Source organism: Chiloscyllium plagiosum, chromosome 20 (genome assembly GCF_004010195.1).
Source record: "Chiloscyllium plagiosum isolate BGI_BamShark_2017 chromosome 20, ASM401019v2, whole genome shotgun sequence".
NCBI lineage: Eukaryota > Metazoa > Chordata > Chondrichthyes > Orectolobiformes > Hemiscylliidae > Chiloscyllium > Chiloscyllium plagiosum.
This window is the reverse complement of record NC_057729.1, coordinates 3,494,907-3,513,958: the sequence shown is the minus strand read 5'-3', so window position 1 is coordinate 3,513,958 and position 19,052 is coordinate 3,494,907. Positions and strand designations below refer to the sequence as shown.

The 19,052-nt window shown below is 41.4% G+C and overlaps 1 protein-coding gene across 2 annotated transcripts in view; it reads left to right on the top strand.

Moving 5' to 3' along the window:
- nelfcd (negative elongation factor complex member C/D) overlaps positions 1-18,456 on the top strand; it is a 46,440-nt gene extending 27,984 nt beyond the window's left edge. The window contains exons 10-15 of one of the 2 annotated variants that reach the window (XM_043710123.1): positions 4,209-4,348; positions 5,096-5,210; positions 9,685-9,780; positions 11,175-11,315; positions 12,606-12,735; positions 18,082-18,456. In XM_043710123.1, coding sequence (XP_043566058.1) covers positions 4,209-4,348; positions 5,096-5,210; positions 9,685-9,780; positions 11,175-11,315; positions 12,606-12,735; positions 18,082-18,116 — 657 coding nt within the window. In that variant the 3' untranslated portion in view covers positions 18,117-18,456. The remainder of the gene's footprint in view (positions 1-4,208; positions 4,349-5,095; positions 5,211-9,684; positions 9,781-11,174; positions 11,316-12,605; positions 12,736-18,081) is intronic. The other variant, XM_043710124.1, reaches the window with a different exon arrangement.
- Positions 18,457-19,052: the final 596 nt, after the last annotated feature.

Sequence of the window (19,052 nt, the reverse complement as noted above, 5' to 3'; positions counted from 1 at the left end):
TGCATAAACTATTCTTTGAACATATCTAATTCATGAACAAATTAAAAGGAAAACCTAGTGATTGGTTATTGAATCCTACAAACTGTCTTCCATTGCAACCTTTTTCATCTCTTCCTATTTTGTCTTTGTTATGTGGATTATTATTCCTTTAAATTTTACTTGCGTTTTCCATCTGTACTTATTTCCAAGTGCTTTCAACTGAGGTGAGGCCATGGCCCATTCCTGGTCTTTCATTGAACCTCATTCCTTTCTCAGATTTTAAAATTGGCAAACTCCTGATCTCCCAATAATTGGCATTACCAATTATCAATTTATTTCACCTCTTGTAGTCCAACAGAACTGGGCAAAAGAGGAAAAATGAATGAATAAAGGCCTTTGTCTATGGGATGTAGCCAGCCACTACTAAGATGGAGCTGAAAAATGTGTTGCTGGAAATGCGCAGCAGGTCAGGCAGCATCCAAGCGCAGCAGGTCAGGCAGCATCCAAGGAGCAGGAGAATCGCGTTTCGGGCATAAGCCCTTCTTCATTCCAGCAACACATTTTTCAGCTCTGATCTTCAGCATCTGCAGTCCTCACTTTCTCCTACTACTAAGATGGATAATACCTTGGCAGTAAATTGGAAGCAGCAAGGAAAGGACATTGTTAGGAAGTTTGTTGTAGGCAGCCTGTATATTTTATGTATACACATATATGTACTGTGTCTGGCAGCCTCTCACAATTCAGACATCGTATTTAATGCTGAAGCAAAACAGTCTTTAAAAATCAAGTTCACTTGTTGACCTAGAGTAAAACATTTTTCAAACAAGTTCCAAGTGACTGAGCAATTTAAAAACAACAGTGAAGAATAAACTATCAGCTAACCATCATCAGGGTGTTCCAGACTACCCAAATCCTTGGGAAATCTGCTAGCTTATTTATTTGCTTGTTTTAACCTAATATGATCTGAAATGATTTTGCAGAAAGACTGGGAAATCAAGATATAAGAGTAGATTCACTGGCAGAAAAAGCAATTTTGAATTTTTTATATTTGTTAGCAACAAATACTTGGGAGTGCACTTCAATTGATATTAAAGCTGCATTTCTGTATGGAGACCAGCTTAAGAGGAAAGTATGTCTTTATCCTCCAAAAGAGGCAGAAAATGCATTGAAGACGCTGTGGGAGTTAAATACATGTGTATATGGCCTAAATAATGTGTCTACAGCTTGGTATTTCCCAGTAAGGTCTGATTCATTAGAATTGGGTTGTCTTCAGTTAAAAGCAGACTCTGCCATGTTTTACTGTCATCATAAGGGGGAGCTTTCAGTTCTTTTTGTAGTGCATGTAAATGATTTTGTTTGTAGATGGGAACAGTGAATTTGAAAACTTTCTCAGAAATGAGCTTAAAGTTGAATTCAAAATTGGAAATCAGGCTTTTGGGGCTTTTATACGTATTGAATTGGAAATCAGGCAGAATGGATCAAACCTTATGTGGAATATGTTAGTCCCAGTGCTATTCATCAAAGTGGGACTTCCAAAACAGAAAAGAAGGAGTTCTGAAGTTTGAGTTTTCTTTTAAATCACTCATGGAACATGTGTGTTGCTGGCTGGACCAGTATTTATCACCCATCCCTAACTGCCTTAGAGAAAGTGGCGATGAGCTCCCTTCTTGAACTGCTGTAGTCCAGGCCAATTGGACAGCAGAATTGACTGGCCATCTCATAAGGCCAGATTCCATTTTTGAAGTATTAGAATAGAGTACAACTATGAAAAATCTCATTAAAAGTTTATTTGGGTGTACAAAGCATTAAAAAAACACAGCATTGTGTTAGGAAGCTTTCATCATTGGGAGATACCGGGAACGTGAAACTTCTTGTTTTCCTTATGCAAATCACTGAGATGGGTTCTTGAATGCAAGGAGGATTTATATCTTGTGGGAGAAATTATTGGAAGAGATTCCAAGCAGGGAATTAGCAGCAATATCCATTGAGTGCTTCATTGATAATAAGTCATGATGGGATAATGTGCTCTCATCATGATGTGTGAATGCAAAAAGACAGAAAATTGGTACTGCAATGTGAAAATAGATGGGGGAGAATGGAGAGATCTCCAAATAGGTGGATAGCAGCAGTTAGCTATTGATTTGTTTCATAGAGAAAGCATCAAGTTCTAAGAAAATGTTAGGTATACCAGCGAAAGGATTCTTGGAACTTAAATGTGCAAAGAACAAATGGGAATGTAATCTGTTGTCACGTCTTATTTTGTTTTATTTTAATCATCCAATGTGTTCTGAACGAATACTGAGACCTAATGGATAATAGTTGAGTTTGAATTGGTTATAAGATAAGGGGAGATAGTAATCACTGGGCTATAAATGTAGCTCTCACATAAAAGTATGGACTTGAATTCTGTTTTAGCACAGTTGTCTTTTGGAATATAACATTTTTAAAAGAACAAATAAATTCTACTGATTAAATATCATGACATTGTGACCATGTTTTGGAAGTATTCATCCTGGAGTCAAAAGGTCATAGGGTCAAGCCCCACTCCTGTACTTGAGAATGTAGCCTTGACTGGCACTCTGATATAGAACTGTGGGACTGCTGCATCGTCAGAGATGCTGTGTTTCACTTCAGACAGTTAAACTGCTTCAGTGATCATAGTAACATTTTTGGATGTAAAGGAGATTTTTGGACTCTCCCTATTGGAGATGGTAATTGCTTAGCATTTGTGTGACATAATTATTAGTCACCACTTAACACACCAAGCCTGAAAGTTGACCAGGTCTGGTCGAATGTAGGCATGGATTGCTTCAGGAATTGAGGAGTAGAATGGAAATTTTCAAATCACCAGCAAATGGCTCCACTTATGATAGAGAAAAAGTCATTGATGTTTGCAACAGAACAGAGTTGGATCTAGGATGCTGCCCAGAAGAACTCTTACTCGTGCTGAGATGATTGACCTCCAATAACGACAGCCATCTTCTTTTCGGTTGGGTATGGTTACAGCTAATGTGGCCTTTTCCTGATTCCCAGTGACTATAGTTTTGCTAAAGCACCTTGGTGTCACATGTGATCAAGTATGGTGTGGATGTTGTGGGCAGCCACTCCCATATAGAGTCAGAGTCCTACAACATGGAAACAGGCCCTTTGGCTCAAACAATTCTATGCTGACCAACACATATCTGCAGAATTCAACTCTGTTAACAAGTCTATTTTTGGACTGCTGAGTGGTCCTGTTGGAATGGAAACTGAGCATTGGTGAGCAGGTTATTTTCTTTTTTTTTTCTTATTAACCCCCCACACTACCACCTAAGTGCGGTAGTGCTTATTTTATCCCCAGCACCCATGGTGTGTGTGTGCAGGTGGGAGACACAGTGGAAGACACAAAGTGCACCAATCTTTATTCAATTTCCACCACCAGGAAGATAGGAAAACACCCGGGTGGCCAGTGACAAACACTGCCCTTCACATCAAAGGGCAGTGTTGTGTGAATCCCTATTTATTTATTTATTTATTTTGACACAGTGGAAGACACAAAGTGCACGAATCTATTCAAATTCCACCACCAGGAAGATAGGAAAACACCCGGGTGAGCAGGTTATCCGTGTCTAAGTGCTAATTAGGAGTTGATTGGTGGAATGGTAATTAGAAAGTCTGAAAACAATTTGGTACCAATGCATTAATTTTATGATGAAGTTCTCTTGTGGCTGTATCCCTAACCCTGGACTGAGAGACCCAGTTCCAAGTTCCACCTGCTCCCGAGGTGTGCAATAACACCTCTGAATGGTTGATTAGAAAAATAGGTTACATTTTTTAAAAATTAAAAGTTTAATTTTATGATGAGGGCCTTCTTGTAGTTCAATGGTGGTGTCCCTACCTCTGGACTGAGAGGCCTGGGGTGAAGTCCCACATGCTCCAGAGGTGTGTAATAACATGTCTGAACAGGTTGATTAGAAACATTTTATGATTAGGGCCCTTTTCAGATGCAGTGGTAGTGCCCCTATCCCTAGACTGAGAGACCTGTGTCCAAATCCCACCTACTTCAGTGGTGTATGATAACATCTCTGAATAGGTTGATTAGAAAATAGGATAGAAAACTGCAACATTTACAGAGAGAACAAGACAAATTTGGAAAAGGCCAAGGAATGTTTGAGTCCAGAATGTACAAGCTGTAATATGTCTCAGTATTTTGTATCTCTATAACTCAGATGTGCTGTTGATATCGACAGAACAAAAGATTTAATATCAACAAAGATGAGCTGAAATCAACATCAAAGGCCATCGAAACCGTTCACAATTTGTGCTGCAATGAAAACAAAGGGGCTTCAGAGTTAGTTGCAGAGCTGGGGACCCTCTATCAATGTATTCGGTGAGTTCCACGGGATATGTTGGAGTCTTGAGGCTCCTCTATCATTATATGCAGTGATTGTCATAGGGTATGGGACCCATCTGTACAACGCTGAACCTCTACCTACTGCCATTTCCTCATCGCCATTCTCTACACAACACCCATCCCCTGCATTATTTCTATGAGAGCTTTCACTTCTCCTCCTCTTCTCTATGGCCTACTTTACTATAAATACTTGCGCTCTATTTCTATAAAGCACTAAATTTCTATCCACAGCCCCATCTTATCAGCTATGTGAAACTGTCAGCCCACAAAGCTCTGTATACCTTTTAACCTCAATGCTTCTTTGCATAAAGCTGAAAGATTTGTGTTTATGTTGAGAGACATCTAGTGATTGATCTGTAATGGAGTGCCCTGACATGGGAGTATTTGATTAGAAAGTGCAGAGCTTTACTCTTCATTTAAACCTGCGCTGTACACAGCCTATGGCAGAGTATAATAACATCCATCACTTCTGTTGGTGTGCTGGGCAGTGATCCTGCATGTCTGAGGTACTGGCGGTTTGATGGGCTTTGTCCTTTTTTTATCAGATACCAAAATTAGCCAGATATATTAAGAAATGCCAAGATATTCTGGGACTAAAATTTAGTACGTTAATGGGAACTGTTGGAATAGTGATGATTGAATTCTTTACCAGTCTAAGTGCAAGCAATACTTGCCTTTGTATTTTTGCATTATGATACCTGATTATTTTGTTCTGATTATTAGGTTCCCAGTGGTAGCAATGGGAGTGCTGAAATGGGTTGACTGGACAGTATCAGAGCCCAGCTATTTTCAGTTGCAGACTGACCATACACCTGTTCACCTAGCACTACTGGATGAGGTAACTGAAATAAATACAATCTCCATCCCGTATCATTAAGTTAACTTAAGATTTTTTTTGTCGTGTTGGAAGATAGGAGCTCTTTTCCCATGAAGAAAGACATAACAATTAAATCTGTGTTTTTAAATTCTTTTGAGAGATAGAACATAGAACAGTACAGCACAGAACAGGCCCTTCAGCCCACGATGTTGTGCCGAGGGAATGCCTAATTGCCTTGAGGAAGAAGGAGGTGAACTTCCTTCTTGAATGGTTGTAGTTCTTGGGGTGTTGGGACACCCACAATGCTGTTAGGGTCAGAGATCTAGGGTTTCGATGCAGTGACACAATGGCAATGAAGTCTGAAGTCAGGATGGTATGTTGTTTTGAGGGAAACTTGCAGGTGCTGGTGTTCCTTTGTAGATGTTGGCCTTGTCACTTTCTAGGTGGTAGGGATCTTGGGTTTGGAAGGTGCTGTTGAAAGAGTCTTAGGGGTATCCACAGACTGCTGCTACTGGATGTCATGGGTGGAGAGAGTGAATGTTTGTGAATGTGCTCCCAGTCAGGCAGACTGCTTTGCCCTGGATGGTGTTAGGCTTCTTAAGTTGTACCTTTCTAGGAGAATATTGCATTGCACTCCTTGTAGGTGTAAACAGGCTTTTGGGTGTTAAGACAGGAGATACTTACTGCAGGATTCCTAGCCTCTGACCTGCTCTTGTAGCCACAGTATTTATATGGTTACTCCAGTTCAGTTTCTAGTTAATGGAAACTTCCAGCATGTTGATAGTGGGGAGATCCAGCAATGGTAATGCTACTAAATGTCAAGGGACGATGGTTGCACTCTGAAGATTGTTGGAAATGGTTATTGCCTGGCACTTGTGTGCCGTGAATGTTACTTCCTACTCATTAGGTTGAATTTGTCTAGGTCTTGTTGCATAAAGACATAGACTGCTTCAGTATTTTGAGTTTTGAGTGGTGTTGAACATTGTGTAATCATCAGTGAACAACTTACCTGGGACATTAAACTGGAGAGAAGATCATTGATGAAACAGCTGAAGATTGTTGGACCTCAGACCCTACCCTGAGGAAAGAAGGGCTCTTGTAATGGACTGGTAGTGGTCTTACCTCTGAGCAAGGAGTCTTGAGTTTAAAGCCCACCTACTCCAGAGGTGTGTAATAACCTCTCTGAACATTTGATTAAAATATCTACACTGTGGAACTCCTACATGGATGTCATTGAGCTGAGTTGACTGACCTCCAACAACCACAGCCATCTTCCTCGGTGCTAGGTATGACTCCAGACAGCAGGGATTTATCTTGCAAATTCCCATTGAGTTCAGTTTTACTAAGGCTTCTTAATGCCACACTCAGTTAAATGCTGCCTTGATGTCAGAACAGTTACCCTAATTTGCCATCAAGTTCACTGTGTTGACCAGGTTTGAGGCAAGGCTGTAATGATGTCAGGAGCTGAGTGGCCCTGACTGAACCCAAACTGGTTGACAGTAAAGAGGTTATTATTAAGGAAGTGTTGTTTGACATCACTTTCTTGATGTTCGAGTAGATTGGGGCTATAATTGGCAGGGTTTGATTCTTCCTGCTTTCTGTGGACAGGACATATCTGGGCAATTTTCCACATTGTTGGGTAGATGTACCTATAGTGAGACAATTTCGCTAGTGGTGTGGCTAGATCTGGAGCACAGGCCTTTATTACCTTTGTAAAAGTGTCTTCAAGGCCCATAGTGTTTCTCCTGGAGCCTTCAGCTGTGACTTGATTTCACATGAAATGCATTGAATTGATTGAAAGCTGGCATCTGTGATGCTAGGGACATTAACAAGAAACTCAGGTGGATCATCCACTTCTGGCTGGCGATTGTTAAGAATATTTCAGCCTTTTATGCACTGACGGGCTGGGATCCCCCATCATTGAGGATGGGGTTATTCCTGACGCTGCTTCCTCCAGTCAGTTGTTTAATTGTTCACCACCATTCACAAATGAAAGTAGCAGGACTGCAGAGCTTAGATATGATCCATTGGCTGTGGAATTGCTTAGCCTTGTCTATCACTTGCTTCTCATCCTATTCCTGTTCTGAACCATGTTAGCACATCTCGGGTGGGGATAGTCATTGCTTTGTTGTTATCAGTTCTGCTAATCTAGTTCAGGTGGAAAAAAACACAAGTTACCTGGGTTCCTGCTTCTGATAGCATTTTGCTTCACAATGTATAGATATGGTTGTCTGGTGAGTTTAACAGCAGAACCATAGAAATTCAGAGCAGGAGTAGGCTATTTAGTCCTTTGGACCTACTCTGCCACTTAAGATGATTGTGGCTGATCACTGTTTCCATACTTTTATTCCTGCTTTTTCTCCCATACCTCTTGATGCCTTTAAAATCTAAAAAATTATCAATCTCTTTCTTGAATATGTTCAAGGCTTTCAACTGTAACCCTGAAAATCACTGTATGATCATCTCAAAAGCACCTAGAACAAGTTCCAGACATTTTTGTCATGTTTTTGATAAAGGGAAAATGCTGTGGATGCTGGAAATCTGAGACAACCACACAGAATAGTGAACAAGCTGAGCAGGTCTGGCAGTATTTGTAAAGTGAGAAACAGAGTTAATGTTTTGAGTCTGTATGACTTTTTCAGAAGTGGTGTTTCTGATACCTCTTCTAAAGGTACCTTTCATATTCCGTTATTACTAGTTCACTTTTAGATATTAATTTGACTTAACCTTACCTATCTATAACTGTTAGTCTTGGTTCAGTGGTAGCTTGCTGACCCTTGAATCAAAACATTGTGTTTTCATTGACAGTGTAGCACTCACCCAGTGAACATCCTTACCGAGACACATTAAACTGAAGCCTCACTGGACGAGGGTGTTGCAAAAGATTCAATGCCTTATTTTTTATTATTAAGTACCTCTGACTACCCTGACTGCCATTTATTTGCCAAGCCTCCTGTTGAAAACAGATATTTCTCACTGTTGAGAACTGATTGAATTGGTGGCTATTAAGTTGGTACTTTCACTAATAAGAGGCCAGGAGATGTGGAAACTGAATAGTAGTGGGTGGTGCTTGTATTCTTTTTGTACCTAATCTGGACCTGCTTCATATTGACAGAGGGACCTGGGTTGAAAAGAGTTTCATTCTTGAGCGATATGTTTCACATAAACAGTGAGACGCAATTGGAAACCAGCAGCTGTAAATGTCCCATAGAGTTTCCGAGAATTGTAGAATTATACAGTATAGAGGATACTCTTTTGCCCATTGAGTCTGTACCACCAAAAATACACGACTACCCACACTAGTCCCACTTCCCACACTAGGCCTGGAACCTTGAATGTTATGACATTCCAAGTGTTCATCCAAGTACTTTTTAAATGTTGAGGTTACCCACCTCAACTACTCTACCAGGCAGTGCATTCCTGGGTGATAAAGCTTCGCCTCAAATTCCCTCTAAAATTCCTGTCTTTGACTTTAAAAGTGTGCCCACTTTCCTGACCTTTTTAACTCAGGAGAACAGCTGTTTTCTGTTCACTCTGACCATGCCCCTCATAATCCTGTACATCTCTTTAACTCCTACATCCCCAACCTTCTCTGCTCCAAAAAGGAACAACCCAAGCTCATCCAGCCTCTCTGTACAGCTGAAATGCTCCATCCCAAGCAACATCCTGTGTAAGTGCTTAGCTATAGGTAAAGTTGTTGGCAGATGGATTCATGGTGGGTTATAGAATCCAGATTTGGTAGAACTGGGCCTTTTCTGGGTGTAAGTGAAGACAAGAGATGCTGGCGATTAGAGTTGAAAAGTGTGGTGCTGGAAAGGCACAGCAGGTCAGGCAGCATCCGAGGAGCAGCAGAGTTGACGTTTCAGGCATAAACTGCCTCAATCCTGATGGAGGACTCTGGCTCGAAACGTCAGCTCTCCTGCTCCTTGGATGCTGCCTGACCGACTGTGCTTTTCCAGCACCACACTTTTCGATCCTTTTCTGGGTGTGTTTGGATGGGAAATGATGTAAACAAGGTGTTTCCTGTAAGCTGCATGCTGCACTTGAAAGCCATACAGCTACGCAGGGAGTACCACATCGATCACTCAAGTGATCACTCTCCCTTTTAGATGTCACCTAAACTTCAGGCGCAACTGGCTCCAGGTTTGCTGATAAGAGCCAAGACATCAAAGGAATGTTCCAACCCACTGCCCTTGTGCATTGCATTACTGTGATGTAAAGATAAGTTGCTGTGCATACAAATAGCCAAATAAGAAAGAAATATTTTGGAACTGTCAGTACTAAATAGTGATAATTTTTGTTGGTTAACTTTAGGATTGCTGAGCCCATTTGTAACCTTGCTGTTGCTGTCCTAGTAGAAATCAGCTTAGATGAGATTGAGCAATATTGTGCCTCTTCTCCATCTGGGGACCTGAGCTGCAGTATTGGTGTTGTTTTTCAAAGAATTTAGGACCTGATTATTATTGTCATCCTGTGCTTTTGTGTCTTTCTTCAGATCAGTACCTGCCACCAACTCCTCCATCCCCAAGTGCTGCAGCTCCTTGTGAAACTGTTTGAGACTGAACATTCCCAGCTTGATGTCATGGAGCAGGTAATCCTTCTGTTGCTTTGGATTGGCAGAGGACTGACGGAGACAATGGAAAAGCAGTACAAAACACATGACAATGTAATGTCCGTTTGCTTGTTTGTTTTCCGAATAGTTGGACTGGGGGCCTCAGGATAAAGGTCACATTCTGGTGCAGACCGGAAAACATAGTGTGAACACTCTGGCAGAATTTTAGCTGAGTTTTGTGCTTTCAGCAAAGTTTAAGGCTCCATTCTGCATCTATTAAGCGTTCTCCTAATTAGTTTTGGACAATGGTCACAAACTGCAAAACCATTGGAAGAATTTATCTTGTTGTTCAACACAGTTTACAGTAATGTGGAGATTCATTATGATATAATGATGTAGTTGTGTAAGAATCAAACTCTTTCTGGTACAGTATGGATAATCTCTAGTTGAGTTTTCAAAGCTTTGTGACAGGTGCACTTCCTGCGTACTTATGATATATGGAATGTGTAACATGTACCTTAATAACATAGGGAAACTTTCCTATCTGTGAAAAGGTTCTCGTTCATTCAGTGAGAACAAGCGACATTTTGGGCTTTTTTTTTCTTGTACATCTTTGAGTCAGATACAATTAGAATAAAGATCCACACAGCTTCACATGTTGTCTGCTAATTTGTGCATTGAGACCCAAAGGGTAGGTTTTCTGCCAGTTCTCAATAAAGGTTTGCCTCGTATCTACATGCAGATGTTAGTCGGGTACTGATAAGAGAAAGGTTCATCTTTGCCTTTTCTGTTTCAAGATTTATTTCCATTTCTCCAACCCATGATAAGCCAGCGTGCAAGGTGGTTTGGAAGGTTCCTTTGATGAGCTACTCTTAATAGCAATCCTGGGGCCTGCTGTGCTAGAGTTGATAGCCCTCTCACCTCTGAATAACAAGGTTCTTGGTTCAACTCCCACTGTAGGTTTTGTGTCTGTAATAACCAAGGCTGACAGTGCAGGAGGAGCACTGCACCAGTGGTTGTGCACAGTCTCCCTGCATCATTGTAGGGTGGAAACTCCATGTTATAACCTTTACTTTAGTGCAGTACTAAAGGAGATTTTCAACTTGGATGTGTTGTCTTTTTGATGAGTTGTTAAACAGAGATCCCCATTTCCCTATAAAGGTGTATAAAACACCCCACACTGCCTTTCTGATGAAGAACAGAGAAGTTATCCCTGGTGGCTCGGCCAAACATAATCACAAAAAACAGAATATTTAGTCATTGTCACATTTTTAATATTTTCATAATAAAAACATTGGTGGAATATTAATGTGATGTCAACACAGCCAAAGCAGAAGCCTTGCAGCTTTCTCCTGACTTTGACCTGAATATCTGGTGGTGAGAGTTGGGGGTAGGTAACTGAATATTTAATGCATTTTCTCTGTCACTAATAGCTGGAGTTGAAGAAGACTCTGCTGGACAGGATGGTCCACTTGTTGAGTCGCGGTTATGTCCTACCTGTAGTCAGCTACATCCGCAAATGTTTGGAGAAACTGGACACAGATATCTCACTCATCAGATATTTTGTCACAGAGGTTAGTAGCTTGCGCACTGATTTCCTGCAGCTGGATGCTCAGTGAATGATTGTGTGAGGCAGAGACCATAAGTTCTGGGTTTACAAAGTGTGTTATGCTTCTTTCATTAGGCATGCCCTTGCTGTGCAAATGGTGCAGAGTCATGGCAGGGATGCTGTTCTGTGGGCACCACTGCCCTCAGCCAATCCACTCATAGCATTCTTGTATCAAATAGCTAGTTTTGGCACAGGCTGAGTTCCCTTAAGAGTCCCACAGCCAAACCGGACCCTGCTGTACCATGCAGCAGGCAGCAGTAAGCCTTGCCTAATTGGCATCCCTGCACAGCAGAAGCTTGGACCATCAGCCCCTTGAGATGGGACTGCGGGGGGTTGTGCTCTACTTGAGAGAGTACGTTTTCTCAGGAGCAGGTAGCACAAAATACGGGAAACTGCAAAGGTAATAGCAACATATATTAATGGTGTAGGCAGACTGGTGAGCTGGGTACTTTATGGCAGATAATGCAGAGAAGCATGGAGTGATATTTTCCATGACAGATGAATGATTTGGGGAAATATGAGCTTACTGCAGTTTTAAATGGGATGCAAAAGGAGCAGTGCTTGGGGTTATACATATACCAATCTTTGAAGGTGGCAGGACAAGTTGAGAAAACTATGTTTATAACCACATGAAATCCTTGGCTTTATTCGTAGAGGTGTAGAGTGCTGAAACATACTAAATCTACTGGGGTTTTGTGTTCAACTGAGGTTCAAGGGTGTTAATGCTTTGGAGAGGACACAGAGGTGATTTCCTATAATAGAAATATTAAACACAATGTTGCATAAAAGAAAGCAATTCAGCTTATTGTGTCTGTCCTAGTGCTAAGAGTTCTGCCACATAGAAAGTCTGGAGAAACAGGGTCGTTCTCCTTAGAACTGAGAACGTTAAAAAGAGATTTGACAGAAATATTCAAGATGATGAATGGTTTTGATAGACAAAGTAGGAGAAACAATTTCCCTTGGCAAGAGGGTCAGTAACCAAAGGACATGGATTTAAGGTATTTGACAAATTAACTGGAAACAACATGAAGAAAGTTTTCTTTGCACATCAAGTTGTTATGTATTTGAGTGCACTACTCAAGAGAATTTCAAAAGTATTTTTCGAAAGGACATTGGTGTTTACTTAAAGGGGCATATTTACAAACTATGAAGAAACAGCAAGGGAGTGGGACTGTTTAGGTAGCTAGCACATGCACTATGCTGAATGACCACCTTCTGTCTTATATCATTCTTGAATTGTGTTGTGTGCTTGCAGGTACTGGATGTCATTGCTCCTCCATACACATCAGACTTTGTCCACCTTTTTCTCCCAATCTTGGAGAATGACAGCATTGTTGGCACAATAAAAACAGAAGGGGAGTGTGATGCTGTGGCAGAGTTTATCGGTAAGTAGGGAAAAGATTTAACAGATGTGGAGAGAGAAACCACAAGTACTGGAAATTTGAAGGAATGGAAACGGGAGGTTTTGGAATGTAGGGCCATCCCTAGGCTGACATTCCAGTACAGTACTGAGGGAATGCTGCACTATCTTTCAGATATGATATTCAACTGCGCAGGTTTCTGTTTGGAAGAAGAGCAATTAAGTTCTCCCTGTCTCCTGACCAATGTTTAATTATTTATTCCTCAGCTAGCATAAGTTCATCTGCTCATTATCACATTGCTGCATGTGGGAGGTTATGATGTGCAAATGTTTATTATTCTTTCACAGGAGAGTGTATTGCTAGCTAGGATTAACTGTTGCATTACACTAGTAACTGTCCCTGACCAGCATCTTGAGGTTATGAAAGGTGCTCCTTCACATTATGGAGCTTGACAGCTCTATTCTATTGTACTTCCATATCACTCTGATAAGTATCCATGTTCACAGAAGCAGATCTGACTGGAAGCTGAGTGTACACTGTATTGTTGAGTCAAGGCAAATTGGTCTTCTCCTCTTGCGTCGACAACATTTTTTGTTGAGTTGTATTTTGATTTTGTTTACTCAATGGGGTTTATTTGAAGTGTGAGTTTCTGTCATGCCTGAATACATTTGTCCTGTTTCTCCTGAAATTGTTTGGTAGACCATTCCTCTCACACTGGCAAGTGGCCTTGCTCCAAAGATACGTTTATCCATTGAGTGTTGTCAGGCCAGTAGCCTGGCTTGTATAATATTTACAATATTGTACAAAATGTGCACTTTTCAGCAATGGCGATTGGATAGCACACGTCCAAGTTACTGTGGTCTCAGTTAAACGCAAAATCCCTTTCCAGGAGGATAAAAGAGCAGACACAATGGGCTGAATAGTCTCCTGTGCTGCATTATTGCATGATCTGCCACAGACTAGGAAAAACTATGGCCTGCTAGCCACGTCGAGTTTGTAGGAGCTTCTACTGTAGTCTGCAGCTGCAACAAGATATCCAGAGGAAGCACTTCAAGGTAAATTGGAGTTGGACAGTAATTGGAGGCATGCCTTTCTTGGAGAATACGTGTAACATGAAAAGTGATATGAGCATGTGGAGGAGCGGTGAGCACAAGGTATGTTCATAGGAGATTACCCATTAGGCTACTGCAGTTTTGATTTGAGTTTTGGTTTTACAAGTGAACACACAGTAATTTCAAAACTCCCTCTCACTTCAGTTTTAATTCACTTCATGTAAAAATAAGTCAACCCTTTGTTATCCCATTTATCTTGTTCCCTCACTTTGATGCCGATTGTTGCTGGGGTTTGGTGCCATGGATGCTGACAGTCCAAAATTTCAAACTAAAATTTTCAGACCCGTCTTGACAAAGTATTGCACTGAAGGGTGTCTTTCCCCACTGGAGTATTTTTGCATCAGAAATCTATGAAAAGTATTGCTTTTATGGATATGTCCTGTCAATTTTTTCACATTGTAAATTCTTTAGACATATAAAAATGATTCACTATATCAGGCACTTCTCCTTTGGGAATGATTATCCAGGAATCGTGCATCCCCTGGCTGGAAGCAATATCACAACACAACAAGCCTTTTGTGGCAGGTTAGTTGGCGGCTTTGGCAAGATAGCAAGAACGGGCTGTGCATGGTATGGTGGCAGCCTCTCAACAGTCTGAGGTGGCGGACGCAGTTCCTCCTGGGTGCCTCTTGTTGATTTGGATGTGGCAGCAGCTCGGCATCAGCAGCGAAAAGGGGCTATGTATGGAGTGGCGGCAGCCTCCTGGCGATTGGAGGTTGCAGCAGCAGCAAAGATGTCGTTCCTCCCAATGTTTAGGACTGGTAGCAGCAGCAGTAGTGGCAAAGCTTCTCAAGCAATGTGAGGTGGAGGTAACAAGACCTCCTGGCTCCTCCTGGTGATCGGTGTGAGACCTGCAGGCCAAGTGAGAGTTCAGGCCAGGACTAGGCCCAAATGCCTGCGTCGGTGGTTCCAGACATCTTTATGGAGATAAGATTTAGACTTTAAGATCTGGATGTTTTTCTTTCCTTTTAGCTTTCTTTTATTCCTGCTGTTTTTTTTTAATTCTTGTTTTGTAACCAAAATGACACTTTTTACCGTACTCATGTATTCCTAGATTTGAGTACACATGACGATAAGATTAATTCTATTTCTATAATAATATAATTTATAATAGTACCAGAAATGGGGGTATAAAAGCTGGAGTTGTTCTCCTTACAACAGAGAAAGTTAAGTGTGGACTTACTAGAGATGTTCAAAACTGTGAAAAGTATAGATTAGGTAGATAAGAAAACTTGTTTCTGAGGCAGAAGTGTCAGTAATAAGGCAACTCAGGTTTAAAGTAATTAGTGAAAGAAGCAGAGTATAGACCCAGTAAAACCTAGATCAACATTTCTATTAGTTGAACAAAGATTGAAATATTAAAACATAAATGCAATTAGTTGCAAAATATATTTGCCTGAAGATCTCTGAGCAGACGTTTTGAGATGAGCATCTGATTGCTCAGTTGTTTATGTGCTTCTGCATCTTCACTTTGAAAAAATTCTCCTGTTCTTGCCACAGATGTGCAGTATGGTGCAAGGTGGCATGGTGGCTCAGTGGTTAGCACTGCTTGATTCCACCCTCTGGTGACTGTGAAAACTCAACACAGATGTTCTCCCTGTGTCTGCATGTGTTTCCTGCCGGTGCTCCAGTTATCTCCCACAGTCCAAAGATGTGTAGGTTAGGTGGGTTGACCATGCTAAATTAACCCATAATATCCAGGGGTAGGTGGATTAGCCATGGAAAATGGAGGCTTACAGGGGTAGGGTAGAGGGGGTTGTCAGGGTGGGATGCTCTTTGAAGGGTTGGTGTGGACTCGATGGGGCGAATGGCCTGCTTCCACACTATAGGGACTCCGATGAAATGTAGTTATGGTTGAGAGTTTGAAAGAAGAATGATGAATTTACTAGTAAGTAAAGTGTTTGGTTTCAGGATAAGTGATGTATTTTGGGAATATTGAAAGGTTCTTCGACAGTGGGAACAGATTTCAAAATTGATAACACCTCTTTTACAATGTGTTGCGAGGTTATTACATCCCAGCTCTTGGAATGAGAGCAGGAAGGTGAAGGTGACTCTCTTCATGATACCTTTTGATTTTTGCTCTTTGCTTAGTAGTTCCAGCACTAACTCATGGTAGATCACAATAAAAGCGACATTTATGTTGGCAAGACAAGCAAAATGTTGTCTCTGATGGGAAACTAAAATAAAATCAAAAATGCTGGAAATAAATATATCAGGTAGCATCCGTAGAGAGAGAAAAATGTGACACCATATTTCAAGGTTGTAATGAAGCAGAGCGACCAACTGCATTATGCACATTTTAGCGAGAGAATGTGTAAAAGAGGATTTGGTCTGGTTTTGTTATTGTGTGTGAAGCATTGTTAATAACAGTATAATTATCATAATAAAGGTTTTATTTTTATTTGTAGCAAATCCTATCTTGCAATTGCCTCTTTCTTGAATATTGGATAGCCACCACCAGTACAATTTCCATGTGGCCTTTTGACTGAAAAGCTTGTCTTGCCCAGAACACCCTTAAGATGCACATGTTCATAAGTGTTCAAAGTTTGTGCGAAGATTTGTAGCTCGGGTGCTCGTTGTGGTTCTGTTCGCCGAGCTGGAAGTTTTTGTTGCAAACGTTTCGTCCCCTGGCTAGGCGACATCATCAGTGCTTGGGAGCCTCCTGCGAAGCGCTTCTTTGATGTTTGCTCCGGTGTTTATAGTGGTCTGTCCCTGCCGCTTCCGGTTGTCAGTTTCAGCTGTCCGCTGTAGACATCCCACTCAGACCCATAGTATCACTGCCAGGGACACCATCATACAAACTGGCTAAAGAACTACAACAGAAACTGAAACACCTGGTCAGCGGATCCAAACACTCTATACAATCAACACAGGAATTCTTGGACATCATCAGAAATATACACATAGACAAAAAAGAAACCATGATGCCATTCGACGTGACGGCACTGTTCACTTCGATTAGGAGAAACATAAAAGAAAAACTAATAAGTTCAAGGCTGAAAGCTGAATCTGAGCTCAAGGATATTAGAGTCATAGAGTTATACAGCATAGAAACAGACCCTTCGGTCTAACTCGTCCATATAATATAGAACCTAGAACAGTACAGCCAATGATGTTGCACCGAACACAATGCCAAATTAAACTAATTCCCTCTGCCTGCCCTTGGTCCATATCCCTCCATTCCTTGCATATTCATGTGCCGATGTAAAAGTTTCTTAAATGCCCTATCTGCCTCCACCACCACCTCTAACAGTGCATTCCAGACTCCTACCACTCTCTGGCTCAGTGGTTAGCACTGCTGCCTCACAGCACCAAGGATCTGGGTTTGATTCCAGCCTCGGGTGACTGTCTGACTGGAGTTTGCACATTCTCCCCGTGTCTGCGTGACTTTCCTCTGGGTGCTCTGGTTTCCTCCTACAATCCAAAGATGTGCAGGTTAGGGCAATTAGCCGTACTAAATTGCCCATTGTGTTCAGGGATGTGTAAGTTAGGTGCATTAGTCTGAGGTAAATGTAGAATAATAGGGTCTGGGTGGGTTACTCTTTGGAGGGTCAGATTGGACTTGTTGGGCCAAATGGCCTGTTTGCACACTGTTAAGGATTTTATGATTCTATCTCCTTTGAGCTTTCCCCCTCTCACCTTGAATGCATGCCCCCTAGTTTTAGGCATTTAATTCGACTGGGACAACACTACTATCATAGGGCAAGCCAGACAGAGAACAGCCAGGGAATTCCTAGAGGCATGGCATTCATCCACAAACTCCATCAAAAAACACATCGACCTGGACCCAATATACCAACCACTACAGCGGACAGCTGAAACTGACAATCGGAAGCGGCAGGGACAGACCACTATAAACACCGGAGGAAACATCAAAGAAGCGCTTCGCAGGAGGCTCCCAAGCACTGATGATGTCGCCTAGCCAGGGGACGAAACGTTTGCAACAAAAACTTCCAGCTCGGCGAACAGAACCACAACAATGCTCATGTTCAATCCAGCGCACCATGGAGTATTGGGGTTTGGCTTTCTTCTGATATATTCCACCTTCTCCAACCAATCCAAAGGGACATTATGAATGAGGTCAAGGCAGAACTCATATTTCTTAATGGCTGGGTCAAAACAGGATCGACTTTGAATTTGTGAACAGATCCCCATATTGTATCTCTTGGGTTGTTAGGGATTGGGGCGGGACGTGATGGGTTTATAATGTTAACTACCTGTAAACACTGAATTAAAGTTCTGTGTAATGTACTTCCAGCACACTGCAAATCCAATTTCATCATGATGAACTAGCACTGTGAAAGAGAAACTGGAATGGTGATGAGACCAACAAGCAACCTGATTCTGACCAACAGCAAGATGAGAGAGCCGCTCTGAGCAGTAAGACTGATTGGAAATGGTGAAATATCCACAGAATGCCTGTGGCATTCGCCCACACTATAAATCTGATGGCAGGAATTATTGACAGAGCAATTACCAATCTGCAAGAGAAATAATGGGTTTATATATTTTTACATAATAGAAGAAATGTAGAAACAGATATTTTGTGTTTTTTTAATAGGTCTCAAAATTATACAGTATTTGGAAGTGGTGTTGTCAAAATAAATATTTGGACCTGCCTTGTTTTCATGAATGACTTGCCTTAAAGTTTTCTTTATTGTGTTTATTTCATGTCTTCTCTTGTGTACAGTTTGGGCTGCTAAAACAGGCTGTTCTTCTGTGTGTCCCTCGCAAAGGTTGATAGAAAACTGGTTATGTGACTTTGCTGTAATTGTTCTCCAGGCTAAGAATAAAATACATTAGAGCCAAATAGCAGCATCCATAATAGCAAGAATTCTGACACCAGACACAAAGACATCTCTGGGGCAACGCGGTGTCTCAGCTGGTGCTCCAGTTTCCTCCCACACTTTAGAAGATGTGCAGGTTAGGTGGATTGGCAATGCTAAGTAGACCATGATGTCCAGGGATAGGCAGACTAAGTATATGGTAAACACTGAATTAAAGTTCTGCCATGGGAAAAGCAGGGTTGCAGGGATAAGGTGGGGGCTGGGGTGGATCTTGGTGGGATGCTATACAGTGGGTCGGTGTGGATACAAAGAGTCGAAAGGCCAGCTTCCACATGTAGAGATTCTATGATCTATGATTCTGTGATCTTTAATATCTCATTTGCAAGCCCTAATAATTTCTGTCTATTTAGATATTAAGTGCCCTTTCTATTTCTCTAATAAA